At 35.8% G+C, this 14,793-nt stretch overlaps 3 protein-coding genes across 3 annotated transcripts; 2 read left to right on the forward strand and 1 right to left on the reverse strand.

Moving 5' to 3' along the window:
• Positions 1-6,741: 6,741 nt before the first annotated feature.
• LOC140959224 (transcription factor TGA4-like) lies at positions 6,742-8,904 on the forward strand. Its single transcript, XM_073417091.1, has 7 exons — positions 6,742-7,154; positions 7,248-7,322; positions 7,410-7,469; positions 7,564-7,641; positions 7,743-7,800; positions 7,878-8,149; positions 8,239-8,904. Exons 1-7 carry the CDS (start codon positions 7,026-7,028, stop codon positions 8,644-8,646), a joined length of 1,080 nt encoding a protein of 359 aa, XP_073273192.1. The 5' UTR covers positions 6,742-7,025; the 3' UTR covers positions 8,647-8,904.
• A 350-nt stretch (positions 8,905-9,254) lies between these two features.
• LOC140966082 (uncharacterized) lies at positions 9,255-12,146 on the forward strand. Its single transcript, XM_073426411.1, has 5 exons — positions 9,255-9,799; positions 10,458-10,532; positions 10,885-11,024; positions 11,424-11,561; positions 11,727-12,146. Exons 1-5 carry the CDS (start codon positions 9,529-9,531, stop codon positions 11,931-11,933), a joined length of 831 nt encoding a protein of 276 aa, XP_073282512.1. The 5' UTR covers positions 9,255-9,528; the 3' UTR covers positions 11,934-12,146.
• Positions 12,147-13,064: 918 nt separating this feature from the next.
• LOC140966090 (ATP synthase delta chain, chloroplastic-like) lies at positions 13,065-14,004 on the reverse strand. Its single transcript, XM_073426423.1, has one exon. It carries the CDS (start codon positions 13,928-13,930, stop codon positions 13,181-13,183), a length of 750 nt encoding a protein of 249 aa, XP_073282524.1. The 5' UTR covers positions 13,931-14,004; the 3' UTR covers positions 13,065-13,180.
• Between the last annotated feature and the right edge of the window lie 789 nt (positions 14,005-14,793).

Consider the following 14,793-nt stretch of genomic DNA (forward strand, 5'->3'; position numbering starts at 1 on the left):
AGAAAGGGCACGCACATTGCAAATCAGCTTGCAGAAACAATCAGCCCAAAGGGACACTTCAACGTGTTATCAGCTTAGTATAGAAGCTTTTATCCCTCAGTGTGTGAGAACATCCTTGTTCAGTTCTCACACACAAACACTCTCAACCACTCAAATAACGTCTTGCACAAAGACGTTAAACTTGTGTATGTAGCCTTTGACACATACACGTTAAAGAAGTGTTGGCTGGAAGGTGCTGCTTTCAAGCGTAGCTAGGAGTTCAGTTTAGGCAGTAGTGTAAGTCCTAGCTGAGTGGGTTTGTACAAATAGTTGTATAAATCAAAGTCTTCTAGTGGATCTTACCCGTTGTGGTAGAAATGGTGACGTATGAGCAGTTGAAGTATCCGAACATCCATAAACGTATCTTGTATATTTAACTGACTAACTGCTGTTTTCAAATTGTTTTGATCAGTTAGCGTATCCGTCAGTTCATTTGTCACCATAACTGAACTGATGAATGCAAAAACTAATCTACCCTTTTTCAGTTATTCAGTTTACATAAGTTAAAATGTTTTCTTATAACAGTCTTCTTACGAAGGATTACTTCGAGCTTCTTCCGCTTGGTTTTAAACAAAACTCGATTTAATTCATCGGTGTTAACATTCTTAGAACACGAGCTATTGCAGCTCATTGGATAATATAGTGTTCGACATGCCTTCGAAGGAACTAGCACACTCGATCCTTCAATTGGTATCAGAGCTAGTTGTTCTCAGAAGAGCATTTGAATAAAACTGTGTTTTAAAATTTGTTATTTTAAAATAGTGTTAAAAACTATTTAAAAGTATTTCATAAAATATTCAAAACTATTTGAAAATATTTATATGTCGCTCTTTAGCAAAGAGTTGAGAGAATTGGTTCGGCAACTAACGTTGCAGCTACTTATGTCTCTCTTTAGCAAAGAGTTGAGAGAATTGGTTCGGCAACTAACGTTGCAGCCATTTCACTAGACTCTTAACTTTGGGGTTTTAATCAGCCTGCATCGGACTGAGAATCATCTACAAAGATGCACAGCTAAACTGCTTGTTGAACAAGATTTCAGTTGCAAGCCTACCAGGTCAGTTGTTCTTCAGACGAAACTCATCCATGTTGGGATGTTGGTCTATTTAATCACCAGCTGAATTCCACGTGAGCCTAGTCAGAGTCTGCTCGACCAAGTTGAGTAAGCACAGAGGTCAAGTTCAAAGCAGTTTAACACGTTTCTCTAGAAAATTGAATTCACAACCGATGTAGCATTTCAAGCAGTCAAGCAACCAGTTGATGGTATATCCAGTTCTGTCACATAAACCAACTGATATCTGATGTTGTTTAAATTATGCTATTGTTGTAGCAATTTTTCCTTTTCTACTGATGTATGTACTCAAATGTAAATACAAGGAAATTTATTTAATAAACATCATGTTTGTTCAACTGTGTTTCTTTGTGACTGAATGGATATTTTCATATTTCTTTTCTACATTGCTTGAATGATTATAACCTCTAAATGAATGGCTAGATAAATATTTTTCAAATACGGGTTTTCATTCAGTTTCTGACGGAGAGTTTTTTTCCTCAAACTGAAAAATCGTTTTTCAATCAGTTTTAAAATTCAGTTGTTGAGAAAAATTCTTTCTTTTTCGTCAACTAAAAAGTGTTTTCTTAATACATTTAAGGGTTTTTCAATTCAGTTTTGGAGGGGAGTTTTTCTTATCCTCTATCTCTAAATAGTTTTCAAAACTTCTTTAATTCAGTTCTTGAGTGGGAGCTTTTAACGATGTTTGATTGTACTAACCCTTGAACTGAATATATTGTGCTTAACTGCTCAAGTTTTGTGATCATCAAAAAGGGGGATACTGTTGGAACTTTTCAAGTTCGCAATCTTGATTTTGATGTTAACAAAACTTGTTAATTTGTGTTACTAATAATCTACCTTAGTGTGCAGAATCTAGGATCAGTCACAAGCTGTTTACATCGCAAACTGAAGACCTAACTTATCGCACAAACTGAATCAGTCTAACTGTTATGTCAATTGAGCAGTCCAGCTGATTGTCCAGTTGATAGGTGGTTCAGCAGGAAAACCTCAGAAGCTTGGCCAGCCGAAGGAGTGTTCAACTGATGAAGAAACCCGCTGATCAATTCAACTGAACGAGAGTGAAATCAGTTCAACTGACGAATCAACTGATTTCACCAGACCAACTGAAGATCAATTCAGCTGACCAGTCCAAAGCATCAGTCAGAATCTTTCAGTTGTAGATGAAGACAAACTCTTTCAGTGGATTCCAGCTGTGCGTGAAGGTACAAAGCCTTTGTCCAGTCAATGGATAATAATGGACGTTGCATCAGAGCATTAAACACAAAACGTTTCAGAAGGGCAGTCGAAAAGTCGAGTAACAAAGTCCAAGAAACGAATTCAAGATGCGACAGAACAATAAATGAGTCTCACTGTACGATCAGTTTTTCCCGCCTACATAAAGAGAAGATCAGTGAAGACTCAACAATAACAAGATACAGAGAGAAAAAGCTAAAACACAAATAAGAGAGAAAAGAAAGGACACGCACATTGCAAATCAGCTTTCAGAAGCAATCAGCCCAGAGGGACACTTCAACGTGTTATCAGCTTAGTATAGAAGCTTTTATCCCTCAGTGTGTGAAAACATCCTTGTTCAGTTCTCATACACAAACACTCTCAACCATTCAAATACCGTCTTGCACGAAGACGTTAAACTTGTGTATGTAGTCTTTGACACATAGACGTTAAAGAAGTGTTGGCTGGAAGGTGTGCTGCCTTCAGTCGTAGCTAGGAGTTCATTTTAGGCAAAGTGTAAGTCCTAGTTGAGTGGGTTTTCATAAAGATTTGTATAAATCAAAGTCTACTAGTGGATCCTACCCGTGGTGGTAGAAAGGGTGACGTAGGAGCAGTTGAAGTCTCCGAATATCCATAAACATATATTGTGTATTTAACTGACTAACTGCTGTTTTCAAATTTTTTTGATCAATTAAAGTATCCGTCAGTTCAGTTGTCACCATAACTGAACTGATGAATGCAAAAACTAATATACCTTTTTTCAGTTATTCAGTTTACATAAGTTAAAATGTTTTCTTATAAGAGTCTTTTTCACGAATGATTACTTTGAATTTCTTCCGCTTGGATTTAAACCAAACCCGATTTAATTCATCGGTGTTAACATTCTTAGAACACGAGCTATTGCAGCTCATTGGAGAATATAGTGTTCGAAATGCCTTCGAAGGCACTAGCACACTCGATCCTTCAGATACAGCTAGCTGTGGGTTCACATCTCTATGTGATTCAAAATAATATTTATTCTATCAACATATTGATTAAGAATATCAGAACTTATTTATGATTGTACCCATCGGATCATGGTAAGAGCGTCAAGTAGCATCGCCCATGATCCCCTAGGTATCGTTGAGAGTTCCTGCAATAACATTAATTTATGGTTAGCATACAGCATGATCAATTCAATTCATATATTTTGATCGAATCAGTAATCATTGATATATCGATAGTTGCATATGAATTCGATAAGGATGGGATATATTTTTGAGTACTAATAGTGACATGATATGTACTACTGAGAAAACATCTTTCCAAAATACACTTGTCTTACTCTGGATAGAGATTCCTTGCACTATTAACTCATCAGATCACATATGATATTTTTGCCCGTACGTGTATCAAAACTACACTCAAACTCGCCACCTGATAACCCTCAATGGAATTGATAAACGGATCAAAGTGCATACAAATACGTAGAGCCTCTACATTGTCTCGGGTCAAATGACTAATGGTGTAGAACTATAACCATATAATATTCCATTCGATAAATGATAATTACTTGGACAGTCCGAGGTAGGGTTGTTCAGTGAATCGTCAAATGATCACACATATGCAAGAATGAACATTTCCATGTCATTACCAATGAAACATAGTGTTCATATCATATATGCTAGTCTCAAGCTCAATCGACCTTTATCCTTATTTCAGACGACCGATTTGAATAGGAACATGTTTAGAATATATGATACACTCTCTCATGAGTTTCACGATCTTACGTTGAGAGGCAGATCTCATGGTATTTTTTATATATTGAAAGATTTTATCTATGCATCTTGCATTGTTATACAGATAAAGTAAATGTCATAATTGGAAAAAAATTGTAAAATATTATTAAAATAAAGATTATTTTACATTAGAATCAATTAAGCACAAACCACAAGTTGACCTGCTAAGCACCTACTTAAACACATACAGAGATAATTTTCCCATGTCACCTTCTAGATCACTCTTACCACTTCCTTGTCATATTGACAATTTTACCCATTAAGATTTGACGTCCCTTTTTAACGGCTTATCTAACCAACTAGATCAAATAGTATAGGCTAATTAGCAAAATAATAGCTGTCAAACACTTTTTTTAAAAAAAATGACCCTCCAATGTGTATATGAAAACAATCCAATACACTTGAGAATAATCGTTTTTTAAAAAAAAATGAAGTTCGATCGAAGTTATTCAACCATATGTCCATAAAAGTCATACTTTTGACATAAAAATAATATTTTTTCATGGATAACCCAAATAAAATATTCAACTAATCGAATTCTTAAATCTAGACGATTGCTTATTCATAGATCTCACAAAATTGATCTGTGAAATCGTCTCACACGAATTTTTATGATATATATTTATAACTGTTGATATATATGGTTGTTCAGTGATATCTCAAGTTAACAAATAATAATTTTCTTAGGTAAAAAGTTGTTTGTCAACTATTTTGGTAACTTAGTGATATCTCATTGGAGACCCCATATAAGTATATAGAATATTATTGTAGCAAAAGGACAGACCTAAAGTTTTCCCCTTTTGTTCCATCATCTTTTTTATTTTTATCTCTTTATATATTTTACGTCGATTATGCTAATCCGATGCACAAATCTTTATCTCATACTTCCTAGTGGCACCACCATATACAGTGAAACTGTCGACATATATATATTTCAAAACTTGGGGAAAACCTTAATCTCTAAGGTTCTGAACATTCATAAATTGAAAATTTAATAATATGAAGTTTGATTACATAGTAACATATTCATCAACCGATTTGTATCATTTAGGTTCTTGCATGGTTTGGTCACTTTTTGAAAGGTTGTAGGGAGCAAAAATGTCATATATTTTGCTTCCTTTAGTACATTATAAGCCTTTCAAAAAGCTTCATCAATGGTCGAGTTTCATTTGCTAGCTAGTGATGCATGTCTCTTTCATACTGTAATAACTCCCATATCTTCTTTTTTTTTTCCCTCTCCCTGTTTCCCAAAAGGAAAAAATAGTTAACAAAAATACCAGCTATGATAAAAATAACTTAATTAATATTAATTCACTGATCACTCCTCAAGATGATATCGCCAAGGACTTCACCTTTACTACTTGGCTATTCAGTTTAGAGCACCGAGATCCCGACCTTTCGAGTTAGCATCAAACTCGAACGGACGAGCTCGCGCTGAGTTTTGGCCAATGGTCAAGCTAGTTACTGGCTGAGGCCGAGATCGAGCCCAGTCGACTGCGTCGAAACATTATTTAAATTTTATTAATGATCATAAAGTTTTCATTTTTTGGTCAACTTAATTTCTTCATAGCTAAGAATATATATACATGTTCCCCATTCATCCTTAAGTTTCCTTTTTTAAAAATGTCCAACTACAAAAGGTTTGGTGGTGGTGGCATTAAATAATAAGTTATGCCCAAAAGTTTTGGGGAAAGATGGGAAGCACTTATTTTTGTAAACACAAAAGGATTTAAAAGCTAGTCGTGGAACGATTTATCATACTTTATGACATTCTCTTTTTTTTTTTCAAAATTATAATGTTTCAAACTTGGAATTTTACTCATAGAGAAGATAATTAAATTTTAGTTTTTAATTGGTTTACCTTGTTTTATATATATATATATATATATATATAGATAATGCTATATATAATGCTACATGTAATATGTTTATTTTGACTATGTAAAAGGATCTGAAAAATCAAAATTTTATTTTAGAAGTATACATCATTTGGTTCGTATTTGAGAATTTCTATAATCATTAATCTAGTTATAATTTGTTTTATTTGTCAAAAATATATTGTTAATTCATCTGATTTGTTTTCTATAATTATCTCATATAAATTTTTTATTTATATTTTAAATATCAGTTGTTTGACAGATACTTTATATTATTTAATTATGAATAACTATTAAGTATAGGAAAAAAGAAATTAAGTACCATACATGTAGAAAGTAAAATAATTTAAAAAGAATCTTCCAAGTTATCAATCGATATATACATGAGTATTTGTTTTCATAATAAATTAATAAATAAAAGTATATTATTCGGAAAATAAAATTGGCATTTTTTTAAGATTGGGGAGAGGTTTGTTATAACGAAACTCGAGACATCGTCTCAAAACATTGGTATTAGATGTGCTACAAGTCATCAATAGTTAAAAGTTAAAAGGGCTACAAGCTATAGACAAATAAAATTGGTATTGTGAGAAAACAAAATTAAAATATCCAATTCTTTACCATTTTTTATTCAAAGCAGAAAAGTTTTTGATGTCTCTTCATATAATTACCAGGTGCCTTACCTTTGCCTGATTGAGACCAAAGGTAATGGCAGGCGAGATCTATAATTATAACTAGCACATTATATATGAGCATATCAGTAGCATATCAATCACTTTATATTATGTGAACAAATCAAAGATTGCTCTCCTTTATTGGATCATAGAATCTGTTCATCAAGTACTCATAAGCTGCATGTTTCTTGTTGATGCCAATCAATTTTTCTAAACCATAGATCAGACAGTTGATAAGAACGAGCTGTACTTTGATTCGGAGGCAGAAAGATCTATTTTCGGGTTGCTGATGATCTGCTGTCATTGTGTTGCATCTCGCTTAAGGTTGACTTTTCTGTGGCAAGACTGATCTTTCTTGTTCTCTGGCCTAACTAGCATGACCACTCCCACTGCACGGTTCGCTCTCCCGAGCACCATGGAGACGTACCAAATTAGCTCGTGGGACGACACGTTTGAAGGCCATGTCATGATGGCAGCAGAGGCAGACACAATGCTGAATAACAAGGTGAAGAAGGATTGATGCAAATTATTTACATTTTCAAGATGATTACTTGCTTAGTTCTATATGTACTTACAAATTTTTCATTTGTTTTTTTAGTCTGAAAATACATCTGATAAATCTGTTGAGGATAACTATGAAGGTAATCAAGCATCAAAGAATAATTCGGAGAAGGTAATGAGACCAAAAACTCTTTATGTATATGCACAACATTTTTCTTGTCTAATGACTGTATATATACATTTTATGAACGAATAAAAGATACAACGGCGTTTGGCTCAAAATCGCGCGGCAGCAAGGAAAAGTCGCCTCCGAAAGAAGGTTTAGGAACATTTCATTGATTCTATTAAATCTTAGTTCTTTCCGAAATTATTTAGTTTAATCTGCTCGTTGTAACATCCTCTTATGTTGACAGGCATATGTGCAGAAACTTGAAACGAGTCGTTTGAAGCTGGCACGGCTTCAACTTGAACTCGAGCAAGCTAGACAGCAGGTATATATTATAATCAGGTGCAATCCGGAGATTCCCGGAAAGGGCAACCGGTCGAAAAGCTTATATTACACAACATATTATGGTCTACATTTTTGTTGTAGGGCCTGTTACCTTGTAGATCTACGGCAAATATCGAAATATATGGACCTATGAACTCAGGTATTTGGTTTTTGATAAAATTACGTTATACTTTTCTCGTGTTTTGTCTTAATGATATGATAGTGATTAATATGCAGGAATTGCAGCGTTTGAGGTGGAATACGGGAACTGGATTGATGAGCAAGAACGAAAAATATCCGAGCTAAGAAATGTTCTACAATTACCAGTTAGTGAACCAGAGCTGGGAATGATAGTACAGAATGTACTAAAACATTATCGAAATCTTTTTCGTATTAAAAGAGACGTTGCCAGGACCGATGCGTTCTACTTAGTGCATGGAGCATGGAAAACGTCGGTCGAGCGGTTCTTCCTTTGGATAGGAGGGTTCAGACCATCTACTCTTATAAATGTAACATGCAGACTAGCTATTCCATTTGATATCTTTATTCATCTAGTCTTTTGTAACTTATTTTTGAGTCTTTGGTACTCGATAATCAGGTTGTAATGCCTCAACTGGGGCTGGATGAGCAGCAAGTCGTTAAGGTTCGCACGTTGAGACATTCCTGCGTGCAAGCCGAGGATGCTCTATCACTAGGAGTGGAGAAGCTGCAGCAAACTCTGGCACAGGGCTTCGCTTATCTAGCGGCTGGAACCGGAAATTATGGTGCTCAGATGCTTTCATCTCTGGAAAAGCTGGAATCTCTCGAAAGTTTCGTGCTACAGGCGGACCACCTTCGAGAGCAAACTCTAGAGCAAATGTCTCGTATATTGTCAACACACCAAGCAGCAAAAGGCTTGCTTATATTCGGCGAGTATTTTCAACGTCTTCGGGCTCTCAACTCTCTATGGTGTGGTCGCCTCAAGCCCCAACTGCCTTCCCATTTTCTGCATTATGACATTTACTAGTTAATTGGTAGTCAGAGCTCATCTACACTAGTTGTAGTTGTAGTTTATGTCCTTTTGTATGTGTGTGTGTGTGTGAGTATGTTTATTTAGCAATTTTAGTCATGGTTCTTAGCAAGGGACTGGAATTAGTTTGGTATATTGTACATATGTATGCACGAATGGTTGGAGTCTTGAAGATATTTCAAAAGTTGTAATTAATATATGCATATATGGCACTAATACCCGAAATTTGAGAGAGTTTTCGAGTTCAAGAACCAAATATAAATCGAGAACTTGATGAAAAATCTCCAATCAAAACATTTCTTTGGGTTCACTCTCTACCCACAAAATTGTGGTACTATGTCATACAAATTGTGGTACACTTCATGTGGAAATGTGGTACACTTCATGTGAAAATGTGGTACTAAAAAAATACCCAGAGACTGAACACACAAAAAACGACGACTGAGGACTGAATTCCAATTTCCCGTAAATCGATACGGCTAAAGAAACAGGTATATGTGTTGGAGAAATGAATATTTTTTCTTGTATTTATGCGAGTTGAGGGCCCTGTTTACATATTCTTGTTTCATCCTGTTCGTTTCTTTGGCCAACTGTCTACTAATATTTGAATCGCATCCATTGAAAAATTCAGTTTTTTTATTTAGGAAAAAATGTAAGAGGAAAATATTGATTGAAAACATGTGTGAGATTTTCAGATTCCACGGAAGCTGAAAGATTTCCAATAAAACAAAACTACAATCCAAATTGGCGCACTTCCCCCTTGCAATTCTCTTCCTCACGGCTTCAATCTGAACAATCCCGTCAAAAGTTGCCCTTTTTTCTTTGTTGGAAATCAAAATTTTCAGCTTTTGTTACTGGGTTTCGAATCGAGCGAGGAATATGAGCAATTTGAGAGCGATATGTAGACTCCAGGTTGTGTTCTCTTCAATGACTTGCTGCTGCAGATCGATTACTAGGGTTTCGTCGATTGAAAGCCCCAGCAGCAACAATTTCAGACTTCGCCCGTATTCACCGGTGTTCTCTGTTTGGTTTGATAGATTGGGGGAGCAGAGAAAGAATGGGCCGAGGGTGAGATTGAATCATCAGAGGAGGATGGTGGCTTCCAGAGCTTCTAATTGGGCTGACGATAAATCTCCATACGAAACTCTTGGTAGTTTATTTTTAGCTTTATGTTTATGGCTTTGAGTTCACCGTCTTCTGCGTTTGTGTCTTCTTGAATCGTATATCATCCTTAAACAAATCGAACATCAGCCGCTAAAACCATCCTGGTCTGATAAGTGGGCTCACTTTAAAGATACAATTTCATGCAACACAAATTGTTATTGTGTTTTCACATTTTTGCCTTGAGCATGAGACAAGGTAAACTCCGGATTATGTATCCGACAGGGTGATGTATAACCTCGTAAAAGGGTATAATTAACGTTTAGCTGCAAAAGTTTTTTTTTTTTCCGAAATTTGAGAGTGAAATTAGCTAGCAAGGATCCACAGGACATGATAACAGTGAAGTAGAAGTTAAACTAAGGTTTCTTTTAATAACAGTAAACATAAAATATTTCGATTTCGTCTATGAACTACTGCAACTTATGAAATGGGTTTGTGATCTCAGGAGTGAAAACTGATGTACGCGGCTTCTTTTTTTGTTATTTTTAGGCGCTTCAATTGTTGGCTTCGTCTTATTATTTAAACAAACTTGTCTCAGACATCTATAAATCATGTATATTTTCTTGTTTTTTACCCAGTGTCTTATTATTTTTCTGTTTTTTATTGTTCTTGGGTGTGGTGACTTATGCTCGACTTTCCAAATCCAGAATTGGAAAGGGATGCAGATGAGGAGCGTATAAAGATAGCATACAGGCGTCTGGCCAAATTCTATCATCCTGATGGTTTGTCCGTTATCTTCCATTTTCTACATGTGGTGCATCTGGAGTTTTTTTCTTCTATTGTAATACTAAGACATGTATATATGTTTATACATGCTCTTAAATCCCATATATGGTTTGTACAAATTGAAACTTTTTGGTATTGAATAATCTTTTATAATTTGAATGAATCTGAAGTTCCTTTCCTAGTTAGGTACTTAATTTTTCTCTTCCAACATTTCTGTGTACAGAGCATGAAGCTATTTTTCTTTTCTCTTGAAAAATATTTTTGCATCTTCAAAAACAATATGTGTGTGTGTGTGCGCGCGCGCGCATTTATATAGGCCTTGCTAATGTACCACTTTTATCTTTCTAGTGTATGATGGTAGAGGAACTTTGGATGAAGGGGAAACAGCTGAAGCACGATTTATAAAGATTCAAGCTGCTTATGAGCTTCTTGTTGATGATGAGAGAAGGAGGCAATATGATACTGACAACCGTGTAAACCCGATGAAGGTGAAAATTTTCTTTTTAATAATTATTGATGTTTACTTATGTGTTGGATACCAAGTGCATCAACATTTTTCAGACACCGAGTGAATGTGTTTAGGAATGATGAAAACTAAGCTTCTGTCTGCTTTTTCTGTGAACTTGATTCCAAATGCATTATAAATTTAAAGAGAGAGATTTTAGGGTCTAGGTTATCTATTTTTTTAAAAAGTGGTCTTAGACAAAACCTTGTTCTCGTGAAATTGTCATTTAGTATTCATACAACAGCATGTTGATGATCACAAGATGACCAAATGCTAATATAGAATAGTGACAGTAACAATGATGTGTTTTATGCGCTATTTGGATTTCTAATCTACATGTTTTGTGATGCATCTAACTGCATCGAGGTTTGTTATTTATCAGGCATCTCAAGCATGGATGGATTGGCTTATGAAGAAGAGAAAAGCATTTGACCAGAGAGGAGATATGGCCATTGCAGCTTGGGCTGAGCAACAACAGCTGGAATTAAATCTACGTGCACGTCGTCTTGCTCGAACGAAGGTAAAGTAGTTTTTTTTTAATAACTAGGAATCCGAAAACTTCAGCTTCTAGGTACTTGATGAAAGAGGGTTTGATTGAATAGTGAATGTGGCAAGTGCTTGTCTATATTGTAACTTTTTAATTACGAACTTGCAAAACCTGCATATAATGTTTATGGAATTTCAGATTGACCCTGAAGAAGAAAGGAAGATACTAGTGAAAGAAAAAAAAGCATCCTTGGAGAACTTCAACAGCACTCTAAGACGGCATACCCTTGTTCTTCGAAAAAGGGATTTAATGCGGAGAAAGGCAGAAGAAGGGAAGAAGATCATCGGCCAGCTTCTGGCAGCAGAGGGTCTTGAACTTGAACAAGATGAAGATAACAAGTTGTAGGTCATAATCCATCTCAACACCTGTAATTATTCAATCCTATATTTTTACTAGGGATACATCGATTTATTGTGTAAAGTCATTGAAGGAAAATCACATTTATATAATCTTCCTACCAATCTAAAGAAAAAATGAAACATAAATCATGTTGTATATAATAATTCTTAAGTTACCTATCAGAACACAGTGAATTGGAATTTAAGATATCTACATCACATTTTTCCCCTAACACAAGTTCATGTTTCACATTTCTCTTCCGCGTTCAATATTCGAGAGTTCGAGTAGGCGAAAAGGAGTACTAACGCTGTTAAATTTGTGAGGGTTTGGAGTGGCTTTATTCATGTGATTTGGTGAATTGAATTCTCCTATTCTTCAAAGATTAGCCTTCTTGATTTCCTGTTGTATATGGAACATTTTCATCTGATGTTCCATTGACTCCAACTGAGGTTATTTTGAGAGGCTCTTGAATGCAGTTTGGATATTCATCTCATGTTACGTTTTATGCTTCTAATGTCATCATAAGGCAATCAGTATTATTTATGCAGTGATAAATAATCTGATTTGATTGGATTAAAAATCGCAAGTCATGATTAATTAATTGTTTAGTGTAAATGATTGGAACCCCTAGGCCTCGTTGCGCGTATAAAAATCGCAAGCAGAATTAAAACTAAGTATCTCTTCCGTCTAGTGACAAATAATCATCCATTTTTTCAAATCCAATTATGTGAATGATATTAAAAAAGAAAAAAAATCAACGAAAATATACGTGAGTGGAGCAATCTATGACCATTTTATCAACTATATCAATATCAGGGTTTTGTTCATGTTATTCCTACGTTTAATGTCTTTATCTAATTAGCACAGTGTGTCGAGTAAACATGATCAATCATTCAACTATAATGACTAGATGATTCATCGTTCAAAGCACGTATCATTATGTTAGGGTAAATGAAATCTACCAAACCCAAACTCAGCCTTAATGTTTAAATTAAATTATCAAAATATAGTCAAAAGTTGGATAAATCTGGATACCTCATCAATCCCCACCCCCAATCCCAGCCACCAAACTCAGCTAAGTTAAAGCAATGGACTGAAATATCAGCAACCCAGTTCATCGCTCATTCACAATTGTAAAACACACACACACACGCATATATATATTCTCCAAAATCATCAAATCCTTACAAATTATATATTTATACTTCCCAAAAAATGGAAAAAAGAAAATAAGAAGAAGATGAAAAATGAAATTACACAGCTAGTTGAATGTCTCCAAGATCTAGCTGCCCTGCGATCTCCTCAAGTTGCTTTTTCACGCTCATGTCGACCAATTTCGAACCCGAACTCCCATACCGGATCGTGAACCCGGCCACCAGTGTCGGGTCGATCTTGGTTTTGATCCTCACGTTCCTCGCCCCAGTCAATTTCTGCACGCTCTTCGCGATCTGCGCCAGATGCTTTGACTCCAGCTCCACCACCGAGCTCACCACCGCCAGCTCCGTCTCCGTCAATTTGTTGTACAGCACATCGAATTCCTTGATTATTTCTCTTATCATATCCACCCTCTTCATCTCCACCAGAATTTTGAGGAAATTCGCCACGTACGGCAGCATCTTCGACTTATTGGCTATCTTATCGATGATTTTGGCCTTCTCCTCCTCCGTGATCGTGGGGTTTATGAAGAACTTCATCACCGCTTCGTCAGAGAAGACCTTGTCAATTGCTTCGAGGTCCGAGATGGTTTGTTCGAGTGCGTTGTTGGACTTGGCCACGTCGGCCAGAGCATTGGCGTAGCTTCCAGCAGCGGATTCGGCCATTCTTGCTCCGGAGGAACCGCCTCCACCTGTGCGGCGGCGGGATTGGCGCGTTTTCAGGGTGAGCTTGGGGAGGAGTAGGGTTGAGAGGGAGAACTTAATTTTTCGCGTGGATTGCTGCAGTTGCGAAGACGGCAGCGAACGAGACTGGAAAGTGATTGGAGTTTGCTGAAGGGCGGCGGCCATTGTAGCTGTCGTGGTGGTGGGGAAGAGGAAGGTGGAAGCAGTGAAAAATGGGGGATTTAGGATTGTAATCAAGAGGATGAAAGAAATGTGATGAAGGATGGAATCTTATCTGGATAAGATTAGAAATTGACACGTGTCCTATCCAATATAAATCGATCAATTAAAAAAAAAAAAAAAAAAACTACAACATTTATCGACTCACTTACCCCAAAAAAAAAAAAAAAATTGCACAAGAACTTCTGTAACTATCTAACTAAGTATGAAACTCCCCCTCAATATGAACGGTTGTCGTACGTCCAAAAATCCAGTTACGTAAATCAATACATAAAAATTATTAAATTGTTAAAAATATTTTAATTAAATGATTTTGGATGCATGAATTATATGAGTAAATGATTAATTGTGTAATTTTGCTTGGTTTCATAATTTAAAGGTTTCCATACGAAAATATGTGGTTGGCCGGGGACTCAGCATACTGTATTTGATCCACCATTACTCTTCTAAAATGATTCCAACCGTCCCATGTAAGTTTTCTCTTACCATTAATTTCTGAAATCTGCTCAGCTTCCATGTTAACATCACTGTCTTTATTCCCTTCAATACCTTCACCGTCGTTATTATCTTGAGAAGGAATCACTGTATTGCTATCATGAAGATTTGTAGAAGGTAGAAAATTATCTTCATCTTGAGATTCCATCCGTAATACACCAATTTTTAATACAACACATTTCCTAAATTTTGATATTGTTCATACATACGTATGACTAGAACACATGGGATTTAAAAACCAATAATTTAATCTAAATGAAAGTCTAAATACGTAGTTATATGCTAACTAGATCCTGAAATGGTATTTATCAATT

Source organism: Primulina huaijiensis, chromosome 2 (assembly GCF_012295235.1).
Source record: "Primulina huaijiensis isolate GDHJ02 chromosome 2, ASM1229523v2, whole genome shotgun sequence".
Lineage (NCBI taxonomy): Eukaryota > Viridiplantae > Streptophyta > Magnoliopsida > Lamiales > Gesneriaceae > Primulina > Primulina huaijiensis.

What these genes read in the sequence shown, in the direction of transcription:
- LOC140959224 (XM_073417091.1), top strand. Translation starts at nt 7,026, where the DNA reads ATGACCACTCCCACTGCACGGTTCGCTCTCCCGAGCACCATGGAGACG. An exon ending in AAAGTCGCCTCCGAAAGAAG is followed by an intron (nt 7,470 to 7,563) that starts GTTTAGGAACAT and finishes TTATGTTGACAG; the next exon opens with GCATATGTGCAGAAACTTGA. An exon ending in TCGAGCAAGCTAGACAGCAG is followed by an intron (nt 7,642 to 7,742) that starts GTATATATTATA and finishes TTTTTGTTGTAG; the next exon opens with GGCCTGTTACCTTGTAGATC.
- LOC140966082 (XM_073426411.1), top strand. Translation starts at nt 9,529, where the DNA reads ATGAGCAATTTGAGAGCGATATGTAGACTCCAGGTTGTGTTCTCTTCA. An exon ending in ATCTCCATACGAAACTCTTG is followed by an intron (nt 9,800 to 10,457) that starts GTAGTTTATTTT and finishes TTCCAAATCCAG; the next exon opens with AATTGGAAAGGGATGCAGAT. An exon ending in CAAATTCTATCATCCTGATG is followed by an intron (nt 10,533 to 10,884) that starts GTTTGTCCGTTA and finishes TTATCTTTCTAG; the next exon opens with TGTATGATGGTAGAGGAACT.
- LOC140966090 (XM_073426423.1), bottom strand. Translation starts at nt 13,930, where the DNA reads ATGGCCGCCGCCCTTCAGCAAACTCCAATCACTTTCCAGTCTCGTTCG.